The sequence below is a fragment of the Anguilla rostrata genome, chromosome 8, assembly GCF_018555375.3.
Source record: "Anguilla rostrata isolate EN2019 chromosome 8, ASM1855537v3, whole genome shotgun sequence".
Taxonomy (NCBI): domain Eukaryota; kingdom Metazoa; phylum Chordata; class Actinopteri; order Anguilliformes; family Anguillidae; genus Anguilla; species Anguilla rostrata.
Window position 1 is genome coordinate 6,415,374 of NC_057940.1, and position 14,014 is coordinate 6,429,387.

General features: G+C 46.6%; 1 protein-coding gene across 2 annotated transcripts in view; it reads right to left on the reverse strand.

The window, feature by feature from the left end:
* Positions 1-522: 522 nt before the first annotated feature.
* The window catches only part of LOC135260654 (contactin-associated protein-like 2), a 245,155-nt gene continuing 231,663 nt past the window's right edge, over positions 523-14,014 (reverse strand). Inside the window, exons 22-24 of one of the 2 annotated variants that reach the window (XM_064346074.1) lie at positions 7,388-7,618; positions 4,102-4,170; positions 523-3,686 (exon numbers count right to left, since the gene is read on the reverse strand). In XM_064346074.1, the coding sequence (XP_064202144.1) occupies positions 3,487-3,686; positions 4,102-4,170; positions 7,388-7,618 (500 nt within the window). In that variant the 3' untranslated portion in view covers positions 523-3,486. Of the gene's footprint in view, positions 3,687-4,101; positions 4,174-7,387; positions 7,619-14,014 lie in introns of both variants that reach the window. The other variant, XM_064346073.1, reaches the window with a different exon arrangement.

Consider the following 14,014-nt stretch of genomic DNA (forward strand, 5'->3'; position numbering starts at 1 on the left):
GTGTTATCAACAACCTTCTAGGCGATGAAAAGAAACAGTTCACATGACCAATAGTCATGACACCCTCCCTTGTTGCGTGTGATTCACTCTCCTCAGGAAGGTAAACTATAGCCAGGGTAATCCCAGTACCAACCGTTTCTCCTCCATCTCGCTCTAATAATCTGGTCAAGGCAAACATACCTGATACAAAAGCATTATGAAATAACTGTGCTTTAATTTAATAATTGTGTATAATGTAACAAAAAAATGTTATAAAAGCTTGTGATGTAATAATCTACCTATAATGTAATTAAAATGTTGAAAGCATTTTTGCATGTAATGTAACAACTGTAACAACTAGAGTATAACGTCATAACTCATATTACTAAAACTCATTAAAACCCACAAAGAAAAAGCCACTGTGAATATGTAAATATAAGATAATATAAGGAACTCGCACACTTATGAAAGCATGCTGGGATGGATGAGAGTGACAGTCTTTGATGGAGGGTAGGGAAATTATCTCATAACCCAGCCGCAGTGTTACAGTCAGCCATTTTATTATGGACAAATATTCCATTAAGCTAGAGAACACCACATTGAGGGAACAGTGGGATTCCACACTGGACGTGACCAGGGAAGATGGCCGTTCAGTAAGGTTCACCCACGGTGCAAAGCCTCAGCTGTATTTTTCTGCCTGCGTACGTGTGAGTGCCTAAGGTAGTGTATCGGCGTGAGGCCAGAGTGACATGGTCTTTGAAGGAAGGCAGGGAAATTTGTCAAAACCTAGCCACAGCGGGGGTCAGCCATTTTGGGGAGAAATATTCCAGTTAGCTGAACACCACCTTGACAGAAAAGCCAGAAACCAACTGTGGGTCTGAAATTATTATTATTATTTTTTTTTGCAGCTGATATTACCTACAGAACTTCCAACTGCTGCAGCCACTTTGGGACGCAAAATTCTAAACTGAGATCATATTTAACAGAAAAGTGAAACTTTTAAAGAGATTTAACACTGGCTTTTTATAAAAGAATGACAGTACGCATTAGATCTAGTTTTCCAATATTTCTGTTATTAGGAATTGGCAATTCTCAAGGTCCACATTAATATCCCAAAGTCTCCAAGCTATTCAATGTAAAATGTATGGATCAGATCATTCTGCTGCCCATCAAATCCCATTCCCTTCAAAAATGCAATTATCAGCCCTGCTCTGCAAGCCTCAAACTCCATGCTATTTTGATATATTATTCCATTACGGTTAGTATTAGATCACCAGGATATCGAATTAGGCTGCATCAAACTGCTAAATAGCTACGACTGCAAAACATTTAGGGGAAGCAAAAAAAAAAAAAAGAAACGTTGCAGACTTCTGAGCATCTGAGTCATCACTTTTTTTTTTTTTTAACCACCACAAGTTCCTACAGTTCTGCAAACTGCCTGACGAGCGACCACTTGACTAACGTGTGCGCGCGCGGTCATACCTCTGTCCCCAGGGACTATGGACCACCCTCTTCCTCACACTGACACAAGTTCCTTCGTGGTGGCCATCTTACATTCAGAGTCTGGTTTTGTGGAGCGGTGATACAGGCAGACAGACACATACAGGCCCACACACGCACACACTGGCCTCTGGCTGAGGGATTCTGGGAGATTGCAGCCTATCCTTGTCTGTCAGCCCATCAGCCCGACAGACTCATTCAATAACACACCGAAAAACCCCACAACACAAGTCAAATGGTTAACTACCATTACACACACTCCCAAATCAGTACACAATGACATTCAATACAAACCCACCACCCCCACCCCCACCCAAAGACAGTGGTTAAAAGATTTACCGACAATACTTTCATTTCTGCTACACTTCTTCAGCTTGTAGACAATGCTGATCTGCATGCAGCCCAACCAAGCCACAGTGCCTCCTACAAGGTACATGAGATATGGCACCACGCTGGTACCATGGAAACAAAGGGTACCAAGGAAAAAACAGGCCTGTGTTCCCTTGATCACATGAACAAATACAAACTGAGGAATGAAATGACTGGTCACCTGACTGAATTGAATGCAGCTGATTGGTTACAGGAAAACAAGGCTGCTGGGGACCAACCAAAAACCCTTGTCTGTAACACTCTGGTGTTGGTCAAATAATCACACACATCCCCAATAAGGCTGAACTTCACCAAACTGAAAAAGAAAATGTGCATACATTCCTGGAAGTGACATTCAATGCAGTGTGCAGTAGTACATAACATATTATTTTGTTGAACTACTCTTACATTACATACTGTTGAGTGAACAATCCTAAATCTTGAAAAAATAAATTAAATCTAAATAAATAATAAAAAAATAACATCAGGCAACCTAAAATCTGAACACATGTTCCTTGAGTTGTTTCAAAAAAAAAAAAAAAAACATTAAATGACAAAAAGTTGTATTCTATTGACTTTGCAAGTTTAATGCATACAATCAGACAAAACAGAAGGCTATATGACTGAATGCCGAAGAGACCGTAGCACAGGAGCACAGGGACACTGCTGTCTCCTCAGCCGTGGTACAGTACAGGCAACACTGCTCCAAGGACCCCCAAAAAGAACTCAGCTAGCGCTTCACACAAAGCCGTTATCCAAGCCCAGCGCACAAGCGGTTAGAAAGCGCTAACCCCAATCACACAGAGAAGAGCAGGGAGCAGGTCACTGCCTCTGAATCTGCTCAAAAGCTCAAAAGCAACAGGCAAAAGAAACGTCCCCCCACAGTGTGATGTTTGGCAACCAAACAAATAAATAAATAAATAAATAAATAAATAAAAATATTTGGTGAGAGTGAAGCGAAATGAAAGAGCAGTTGGCGAAAGAGCAGGTTGTAAACAGACATAAGGATAAAAAATACAGTGCTGCAGTGTGTTGAAGGTCCGACACATTCATGAAACGCTCCTCTATCTTCCTGCCCAGAGCAGCTGCGTACAGCACACACAGAAGCACAATCAAACGTCACGGTTTCTGAAGTGAGCCTCCCTCACGTACACGTACCAGTGTCACATTAATGGAAATTCTGTTCGCCAGCTAGAGAGAGAGACAGAGGGAGAGAGAGAAAGAACGAGAGACAGAGAAAAGAGAAAATGCTGGCCAATCACTGAACTGTACTGTTCAGGCAAATGAAACGGATGCAGTAAAATCAAAAGCTGAAATCGTACAGGGCAGATTTAGTGTTTTGGCTTTCGCGTTTTGAGCTTCGCTTTAAAGGAAATCTCGGTGGTAATGTTCGCTGCTTTGAGTGCGTAAAATACTGACAGGACTCCTCAAAACTCGGAACACCATTTAAATACATCAGAGACGGGCCAGTCACTGTACACAGTTTCTTCCAAATGGGGTGTCTTCCTGTTCTCCACCCTCCTTACTTTTGTCCTGGTCTTCCAAAAATTCGGGCCCAGGTGGAGTAGACGCCCCCCCATCACACCCCCACCCGCACCCACCCCCCCCGGCCACAGCCTCTCCCAGATATTTGTCCCGTTAAATGAACCACTCTTTTTTGCTCTCGTCGATGGTCTCCGTGAAGTTGGGGTCGTTGACGATGATGGCGGCGTCTGCGTTGTCCGCCGACTCCGCCCCCTTGGCCTCGTTGGTGTGGTAGGTGCCCTTGTGACGGAACATGTGGCGAATCAAGAACACGAGCGTGCAGAGGATGGTGAAGATCACCACGGCGATGATACCTGCGGCGGGAACAGACACGTTGATGGGTGAGAAGAGACTGACAGGATCCTCAAACATCATTGGTCCCCTGGCTGAGGGTGCTGCCCACTGCACCTTTTTGCACCAATCACAGCTCGGTTCTGAGTCAGTCCTTTCAGAAACATTCTAGAACATTCCTTTTGGAGAGTCAGTTTCAGATTTTGCTAAAAACGTAACCCCTCTGTGACCCCACTCACCTTGCAAAATTTTGGAATAAATAATATTTATTTATACTTGTAATAATGCTGTCACCCAGGAAAAACATAGGTGACATAAGTAAAAATACTGAAATAGGTAATTCAGGTAACGTGTGATGTTTAAGGGCAAAACCGCTGTGCTAGATCAAAGACTCAATTCTGTTTGTTTAGGGTCCGCGAATCTGAAAATGCGTCTCACCTCCAATTATTGCAGAGTTCCGGTTAACTCCATCTGGCACCCTCTCCTCGTTGAACGGGAACTCGGCACCTGCTGCACAGAAAGTAAGGGCCACTGAAATATGCACTCGCCACAACAGAGCACTCGGCATGTGCACTCATATTCAGTGAAAACACGACAGCATCACGAAAACTCACTCAAGTTCCAGTGGTGTTCACTCATGGTTAGCAACAAAAACAACGCATTTTTACCACCGACTCTCATGTTGCCGACCACCACGGACGCAACGCATGAATTACATTTTTCTCCCCTATGTTTGCCGTCCCCCAGATATGGCACCCTGGGTAACCACCTTTGCCTATAACCGACCCTGCTGGCTACAGTCGGCGGTTCTCAAACTCCCGGGGCCTCCTCTGTGCTGGTTCCTGTTCCAGCCAATCTCTTGACTCTCGGCCCGAGCTCGAGAAGAACTCTGCTGTCGGTTGAGGAAATTCTGGCACTTTCCACGGGAAACGTCCCGTCGGGGAATCTCGTTTGCGCTGATGCAGCGGTTTCCTCCAGGGCTCTCATCTCCCGATTGGACGGACTCCAGCGAGAGGGGCCGTCACAGCCCGACTGGCAACGTCAGCCCTTTCCTTTAATCAGCGTTTCCACGGCGACGGCGTTTTTTTAATCGACGTGCTTTGATCTTAGCGGAATGAGGGATCCGTCTTACAGCTGCCAGAGGAGAACACGCCCGCTACCCGAAGAAGATGAAGATAGCCGGTTATTCAGGCCAGGGGCACCTCTGTCTTTCTGTGTAATTTTAAACAGAACAATAGCGACGGGGGTCTCTTGATTGATGCCTCTTTAGCTGTAGTTCATTAGTCGGGAAGAAATTTAATTACCGGCAATATCCAGTCATCGTGCATTAAAAAACAAAAAAAACAAAACGGATTTTAAAGGAGGTACGGTCGCACTTCACGCGGCGCGCTCGCATTCCATTCGCCCGGGGAGAATCGACGCCCCCTCCACGACACGCTCTCCATCGCGGCGGCATGTGCGCGCTGCACGGTAATCACCCGCGCGAACTGTTTCACAGAGCGAGCTTCCCGGGAATTAAACGCCGCTGTTTTATCGGGGTTCCCGGTGTAGCTTGGCGGACGGCGTGCTGCTGGTCAGCCGAGACGGCGACGAGGCGTTTTCCTGCTCCATTCGGAGCGTGCAGAAGATAAAGCGGGAAGGCAGACAAACGCACATCGTTGATCACGTTAACGCTCTTCAGTGGCGGGAAGGGGAAGGACGGGAGGTCAGGCTCAGAGAGATTTAATTTCAAACGATTCGTATTCACCTCTGCAGCCTCGATGGCAGCGTGCCTCAGGTGACATATGCAATAATCAGTCTGCACACACATAAATATAAAGGTATAATGAGACACTTACAGCTAAACTGAGGCGCCATATTCATTAAGGCTGCCTTCAGCCATTTTGGAAAGCAAGTGAACTACTACGTCTACATTACAGAAAAGGAATTTCGCCTTAAATGATGATGGTAGTTATCTCGAGGGTGGGTAACCTTGGTCCCACCGTCCCAGAGTGCCAGCAACGTTTTTGGTTTTCGTTTGACGTCTGGCTTGTCGTCTGCTATGTTCGGTTATCAAATCGGCTTATAGTAACTGATGTTATTGTCAGTGTGACTGGGTCATAAGAGTGCCTCTTCGGACCTATGATTCAGCCCTGTAGAAATGCCATCTTGGAACGTGGGGTAGACTGCAGTGTTTTTGGCCGTAAAAACAGCAGTGTTTTGCAGGGAATGGCGAAACTCGGTGGGGCGTGGGGAGGGATATAGATCTCCTGTCTCACATGACTGCTTGGTGTGCGTCTAAAGCAGGCCCTGAATCGATGAGCAGTGCTTCTGAACTCAATGCCCGCCCCACCTTTACACTGCACAGTCCTCAGGAGCAAAGCAGACCAAACGTGTGGTTTAGATCGATAGACAGACAGACAGACAGACAGACATAGTTAGTTAGATAGATAGATAGACAGACAGACAGACATAGTTAGTTAGATAGATAGATAGATAGACAGACAGACATAGTTAGTTAGATAGATAGATTGATAGATAGATAGACAGACAGACAGATACATAGATAGATAGATGGATAGATAGATAAATAGATAGACAGATCTGCCATCGCTTCAGGATTGTTTATTTGTTTATTTATTTATTTATCATTTTTGTAAAAATGTTTTTGTCCAGCCTACTTGTAAAAACCTTAATTCGAAAAAGAATTTCATAAACAGAATCTGACTAAATCTCTTTCAGCGTAAAACAAAGCCGCTCTCTAGCCGCTGGGCTCTTAATGCTAATGTAGCGTAATGGCACCCAATGCAGTTATAGCCTCCGCTATTTCCGCTCAGGGAAATGTCACATTTTAACGGTGTGAAAATGGGGCCGGCTTATAATACCGCCGCCGAGCTGAGACCAGTTAATGGCGGGCGGTGGAACGTGATTTAAACACTCGGGCAATGAGGGCCGGAAAGAAATGGAGGAATGGGCCCGTTTTGTCAGGCAATAAATAACGCGGAGGCAGCCAGAGACAGACAGGCCACTTCACCCAAGAGATTTCAATCCACATCTTCCCTTAAAACACAGAGTGTTAGAGTAACTGAGTCCTGGCCGTGGTCTGTGACTGTGTACGACCGACAGAGACCAAGACAGAATTTTGTAGCAAACAGTTTTAACCCGGAGTAAAGAGAGGTCGATTTATTCATGGGTGGCACACTGAATACAACTGTCGCTTCAGAGTAAGAAGGCACAGATTTTCAGTCCTGACCGAGGGGCCCTTCTGTGTGGGGTTTGCATGTTCTCCCCCCGTGTCGACATGGTTTCCGGTTTCCTCCCACAGTCCAAAGGCAAGCAGTGTAGGCTAACTGGAGAATCTAAATTGCCCCTAGGTATGAGTGTGTGAGCGAATGATGTGTGTGTGCCTTGTGATGGATTGGTGACCTGTCCAGGGTGTATTCCTTTCTCTCACCCAATGCATGCTGGGATAGACTCCAGCTCCCCCCCCCCCCCCACCACTCTGACCAGGAATAAGCAGTTTAAGAAAATGGGTGGATTTATTCATTAAACCTTGCACCTGGACTATGTTCCTAAGTCCACTACAGAGCCCTTTTTAGGTGCGTCTTTATGCAAATGAGGTGCAGGCTATGGATGCCTGAGACAGGTGTGCGTAATAAGGCAGCCGTACGGTCACGGTTGGGTTATAGAGCAGGGGTCAGGGGTTGGGTTACGGCTGGGTTTCTCGGCTTCGCCGGCGGCCTACCTGAGTCCAGGTGCCAGGGGTCGGTGGCGGCAGACATGGGCGGGATGGTGAGGGGGGAGGCGCCGCAGTTGGACTCCACCAGCTTGCCCTGGACGGAGACGGGCGCGGCGACGCGCGACCTCAGCGCGGCCTTCAGGGGGGCGACGCCGTTGAACTGCACGCGCGAGAGGCAGCCCACGAAGCCCGGCGTGTTGTACTGCTCGATCAGCACCCGGTCGATCTGACCCGTCTCTGCGAAAAAAAACAAGACCGGCCACAACCACACGGTCAGCGCCCACAGGCAAACTGTACTGGGGCACGTCTGTCACTGCAAATAGAAAAACACCACACAACAGAACAGTCCAGCGAACAGTTCTGAGGTGAAGAGTCAGTGAAAAGTTAACGCCATCTAGGTATTCCACAGTGAAAACCTGATTACATTTGGACTACAAGTGAAAGTTTGCTAGCCAGCTAGGAAGTAGCAAGGCTATATCTGGATAAAACGTGGGCTATATTGAGGTTGGCCATGTCTCTTTACACAAAAACACCTCTCAACGTAGATTTCCAGCCCTTGAGATGTTTAGATTATGGCTTCTTGCTCACTGGGAAATGGGTGAAAGGATATGAAGTCACAGCGTGTTATAAAATGGAACAGAACCGAATAAAAAATAGAACTCTCAGAATCTACTGTTCGTAATGCTCTGATTCTATTGCATGTAGATGAGCACAGAATTACGAAAGTAATAGAACAAAAGAGTACAACAACATAATGGCTTAGCAAATCATAGAATAGAACAGAATAATGTCCGAACTCTAAAGTACGTAATTCCCTGAATCTACTCCATGTGGATTAACACAAAACAGTGTAAAAGAATACAAAAAAAAGAGAAAACACTATAAAAGGTAGATCATGATGTTACAGAATATAATGCAGGAACATTTTTTAAAATTACCCCTCCACCCCAGTATGTGCGAACCGCGCTTGCCAACAACCCCATTAGAAAGTGAACAGGGGGTCCGGTAGCTTTAATGGAGAAGAGATGGCTCTGAGGCGTAAGTGGATTTGGTAAAGAAAGGCATTATTACATTCCCCTTCGCTCGGAGCCGCGGGCTAACGAGCGCGATTTAATAACCGGCGCATTTCCGTCTGTCCGTCCGTCGCCCACACGCAGTGCCAAGCGCACTTCCTGGAAAGCAGAGGCCGGAGTTATGCCAACCGTACATCTCCGTCTGGGTTCTCCGGCACGTTCCTCGATAAGAATCCAGCCAACTCAGACAACTTTCGTTACGTTTACGTTACGTTTATTTGGCAGATGCTTTTTAATCTGAAGTGACGTGCGATGAGTGCATACCGAAGGTCACTGGAACAACTACAAAACGCAGGTCCCATAAGGTACAATACCTCATTACGTAACAGTTATTCATAGCGATGGACACACTAAGGCCAGTTCACACAGTAAGCATAAGGCTAGATCAGAGAGTAAAGTAGGCCAGGAAGAACATGGCTGAGTTCAGTGTTCCGTGCCTGGCGACTATGGGCAAAGGCTCACAAACATTAGCAGCGATAAATGTTTGCTCCCATAATCCCCAGCAGCCCATGGGAGAGATACGCCAGAGCCATTCCTAAGCCGTGTTTGAGCTGACATTTATTTATTAGCTATCGGGATAGGCCTTTGCTTTAGTTACTGAATCGTTCCTGAATCATTCCAGTATGTTATCGTGGATAATTGGGAGTGTTTCGTTAACACTTAGGGGCCTGATTTACTAAGACCTTAGGCATGTGCTAAACCTATTAGCACATGAAAAACCAATAACATGACCAATGATTGGTCATGGTATTTGTTGTGCACCAATCATTGGTCGTGTTATTAGATTTGCTTGTGCTAAAAGGTTTAGCATATGCTAAAGGTCTTGGTCAGCCAAGCCCTTGGTTTCATATCAATTTTGACCATGTTTGACCAGGGGCGACATAGCTCAGGAGGTAAGACCGATTGTCTGGCAGTCGGAGGGTTGCCGGTTCGAACCCCGCCCTGGGCGTGTCGAAGTGTCCTTGAGCAAGACACCTAACCCCTAACTGCTCTGGCGAATGAGAGGCATCAATTGTAAAGCGCTTTGGATAAAAGCGCTATATAAATGCAGTCCATTTACCATTCCTGTGTTCCTATAGAGACTCCCACAGCATGCGAATTAGGCAGGTGCACCTTTTTCCCCCAGACACATAAATAACCTTTCACCGGCTACAGGGCGACATCCTCTCACTCTCTCTCTGCTAAAAGGGGGACACGCTTCAACCCAAGACCCCCCTCAAGGCTGCTCGCGCGGATGCCCTGCGTATGACAGCACTCAACTCAGCGGCCTGACTAGAGCAGTAACATCTGACGTGTTCTATAGGGCCACCGTCGGACAAGCCTTCACCTCAAAGCCAGGACTTCTGACATAGGGGGGGCGACATAGCTCAGGAGGTAAGAGCGCTTGTCTGGCAGTCGGAGGGTTGCCGGTTCGATCCCCGCCCTGGGCATGTCGAAGTGTCCCTGAGCAAGACACCTAACCCCTAACTGCTCTGGTGAACGAGAGGCATCAATTGTAAAGCGCTTTGGATAAAAGCGCTATATAAATGCAGTCCATTTACTTCCAGGAAGTTCCACAGCCGGCTGATCTATAACCCAGAAATGTGTGCGTCTCAGGCCACAAGCTACTGTACCTCTGCCACCCCCCCCCCCTTTTAGACACTGCCATTTCAGATTCGATCACCACAACAAGCCTGTATTTAGCTATTCACAGTGAAGCTTTTAGAGAGGCACGCCACTGCAGCGTTTGTCATTAGCAAGAGATGAAGCCAGTCTTGCTGTGCTAATGTTGAGACGTCTGGCTGCTTCTTAAAGAGGCTTTTTGTGTTGCTATGTGTCTGGGGGGGGGGGGGGGGGGGTGTACTCTTCAAGGCTGGCGAGGCTTGACAAAGCTTGATGAAGCCCTGTCACATTCAAATAGATGTTTAGCCTTGAAAGACAAAGGTTTTCTCTTTCCATTTTTTTTTTTGAGACAATATCGTGACTGAAGTTAATTTTAGAAAAATGAATCTTCAATGAACAGGGGGGTGGAGTGGTTCAATGTGACCACAGCGAATATGTACTGTAGCCCCCCCGTCTGAGCGATAAAGGGCAGCCATTTTGTCTCAAAATTCACAACACACCTGAGATAAGGTGGAGAAAAGTGACATTTTTAACATGGACTCTAAAATCCTGGGCTCTGAACTGAGAGACTGTCACACCATGTGTCAGTGTGAAGCCAGACAGCAGAGTCTCTCACACACCCTCTGGGTGGGTGTAAACTCAAAACACACTTCTCCTCCTTGGCCTCAGAGAGGCTGGTGATGACCAGAATCTAGATCTGCGCCGACAAGACGTCGGATCTGAAGGAAGCGTCATGGTGGAAAAAATGCGTCCGTCACATACATTCATTTTTTGTTTAAAAATTATTCTAAAAACACTTTCGAACTTCAAACATTTCTTTAGTGTTATCATCTCTGCCAATCTGGATTTTATCTGTTTCATAAATGCAACATCTTGTCGGCAACAAAGATAATGCATTTTCCAAAAGGAAAATTCACTTCATATGCAAGACCTTGAAGTCTTGTTTGCTGAAATTTATTTTTTATTTTCTGACACAAATAGCCTACAACATACACGCACACACACACACACACACACACACACAGACACACACACACTTACACCACCAGTAACTGGCTTACTCCATCATATAAATGATCCAAGCACTTCCGTAATGAAGTAATGTTCATTAAGACTAACCCCGCCCCCTCTCAATGCCCATCTCCCCTATCCATCCTTCAGGCCTAATTAAAATGGCCGTGCTGTGAGCCGCACTGTCACTCACAGCATGCATTACTGTACTGCCTCTCCCCCCTAACGAGATTCTCATAGCCAAGGCGGAGACTGGAAGTCAATACCACAGACTTTAGTTCCTGCATTGCTAAACACCACTGAGGGTCTGCATTACACCTGTCTTAGTGAGCAGGGGAGTGACTTGAACTTGGAGGGCAAGTGACTTGGTGACTAGTTCATTCCACTCTGCCACTCTGTTTACTTCTCCTTGACTTTCTGTTCTTTACAGTACATCTTTATGACCTGAAACTCAAGGCAGCTACATTTAAAGGTAGTGTGTATGTGTGTGTGTGTGTGTGTGTGGTAGGTGTGTGTGTGTGTGTGTGTGTGTGTGTGTGCGTGTGAGAACTGAACAGGCTCTCATGTACTGAACACTGTGTGAGCAATGAGCAGGCTGAACGGGCTGTATGGTGTGAGAAGGGGCTGCTCTCTCTCTCTCTCTCTCTCTCTCTCTCTCTCTCTCTCTCTCTCTGCTGCACCGTGTTACTAAGCGATAATTAACCGCTCCTTGGTGAAGACGGGTGTCCGGCACCGTGCGGCAATAAAGACGACCGTAGCACAAACACTACCAGAGAGAGAGAGAGAGAGAGAGAGAGAGAGGGAGAGAGGGAGAGAGGGGGGGAGAGAGAGGGAGAGAGAGAGCGAGAGAGAGAGAGAGAGGGAGAGAGAGAGATAGAGAGAGAGAAAGAGAGAGGGAGAGAGAGAGAGAAAGAGAAAGAGACAGAGAGCGAAAGAGGCAGAAAAAAGAACTGAAGAAAAGTCAAAAGGGAATAAAGGGGGTGAGAGAGAACTCAAGTCAAGGGGGAGAGAAAGAAAGAGGGAGTGAGAGAGCGGTAGGGAAATGGCAGTCATAAAAGGAAATAAATGGGAATAGAATGAGGGTGGAAAAAAAAGGATTCTTCCACTGACGACCTGGCAAACACAAGCCTCATACCACACACATACACGAATCCATACGCTGCATTTCTGATTACTGCACAGTGCACATACAGGAAGGGCCCCAGCAATGCTGACCTCCCCCTGAGTCAGACTCCCCAACATGCTGAAAACAAAGAGCACCTCACACCACCTGCGCCCAGATCAACAAGACAACAAAGCCATTTCCCTCCAATAATTCTGCAGTTACGGATGCTAAACAGAGCAGTTAAAGTGTGAGTATATACACACATACACACGTGCACACAAATATGCTATCTCTCTTAATCACTCACACACACACACAAATACATACACTGACACAAATACAAACACGGACACGGACACACACACACACACACACACACAAAAACACGGACACACACACACAAGCACCTTACCAGAGTTCTCAGAGCTGGTCCGGTGTGTAGAGTAAGAGAAATGTCGGACTCTCTTTCTCTCCGTTTCTCTCTTTCTCTCTCCTGCTCTCTCTCTCTCACACCCTCTCTCTTTCTCTCTCTCTCTGCGGAGCGATGGACTAATTCCACCCCTCCACTGCCACTGTCTGACTGACTGTGAGCTCACCACATGCTGCCTTTCCCTCCCCACTATGGGGAAAACACGGAGACCGGACTCTGGATCGGGAGCCGTCACTGACCAATGGGAGCTCACAGAACTGTAAACGCAAAGCCCGGCCTGCTCTGTGCTGGCTTTACTGGCAGTGATGGAGGAGCAGGGGTCTCCAGCCAATCGCACCGCAGCACAACACCTAAAAACAGCACATGACACAACCTGCGCAGACACAGCGCTGACATCATAATGCACACACAACAGCTACCGCGGGCTTCCGGAAGCTTACAGCACAAGTGTATGTGTGGGTGATAGCCTCCTGGCCCACACATTTAAACACTGAACCTCCACACCCAGCTGTGAATGCCCATCTAAGTCGTTCTGGCCCACCTAGTTCTATGCAGACCCAAACCTTTTGAATATTTATGGGTATGCTGCTGGCTTATAGTCAATATACAAAAAGGCAATATTGAGCCCCCCCCTATCTCCCGTAAAACTTTTTAAAGTGCAGGAGGTGTCACTGTAATGCATGTAAAACGTCCTGGGTACCCCTTAAATTCAGGGAGGTGCCCGTTCTGATGAGCTGGGCTGCAGAGATCTAATTCTCTGGTTTGGACTGAGAGTGGCTGAGAGAGAGAGCCACTCAGGGACACAGAATAAGGAACCAAACCTTCAGTGCAACAGCTCCAAGCCAGCGGACGGCAATAAAATGCTTACAAATGCACAGTCATATTGTCCTATCTGTGATTGATAAGTGCAATATTGTTCTTAGTGGGCAAAACCTATAACGTGAACTCTCATATCCTACTAAATTTAGATTATTTATTGTCTGACATAGCTTTGCACCAAGTATTACATTATTTACTCTTTATTATTTAACTGTTGGAACTTCCTTTGTGCTGAAACCTAAATTCAGCACCACGGACAGGTCCGAATGAACAAATTCTAGGATTACGGTCTCACCTGTGTGCAAAATGTTTCTTTGTCACTTATTATCCTTAATTTTCCATAGAACGAGTTTGACACAATAAATGCATGGAACACATGGACCTGGAATGTGCACTAAAGTCTGATATTGACAGATTAGAAGCGAAAGATGTAATGCAGAAATATTATTCCTGAGCCCCGTAGCCAGATATGAAATTACATGCGGAGACTGTATTGATTTCCACTGACCCGGCGTCCGTGCTCATATCGACGGGACGGGCTAATCCACTGGGCTCCAGTCTGCTGCGGCTACGGCTACGCGGTTCGGAGGGAG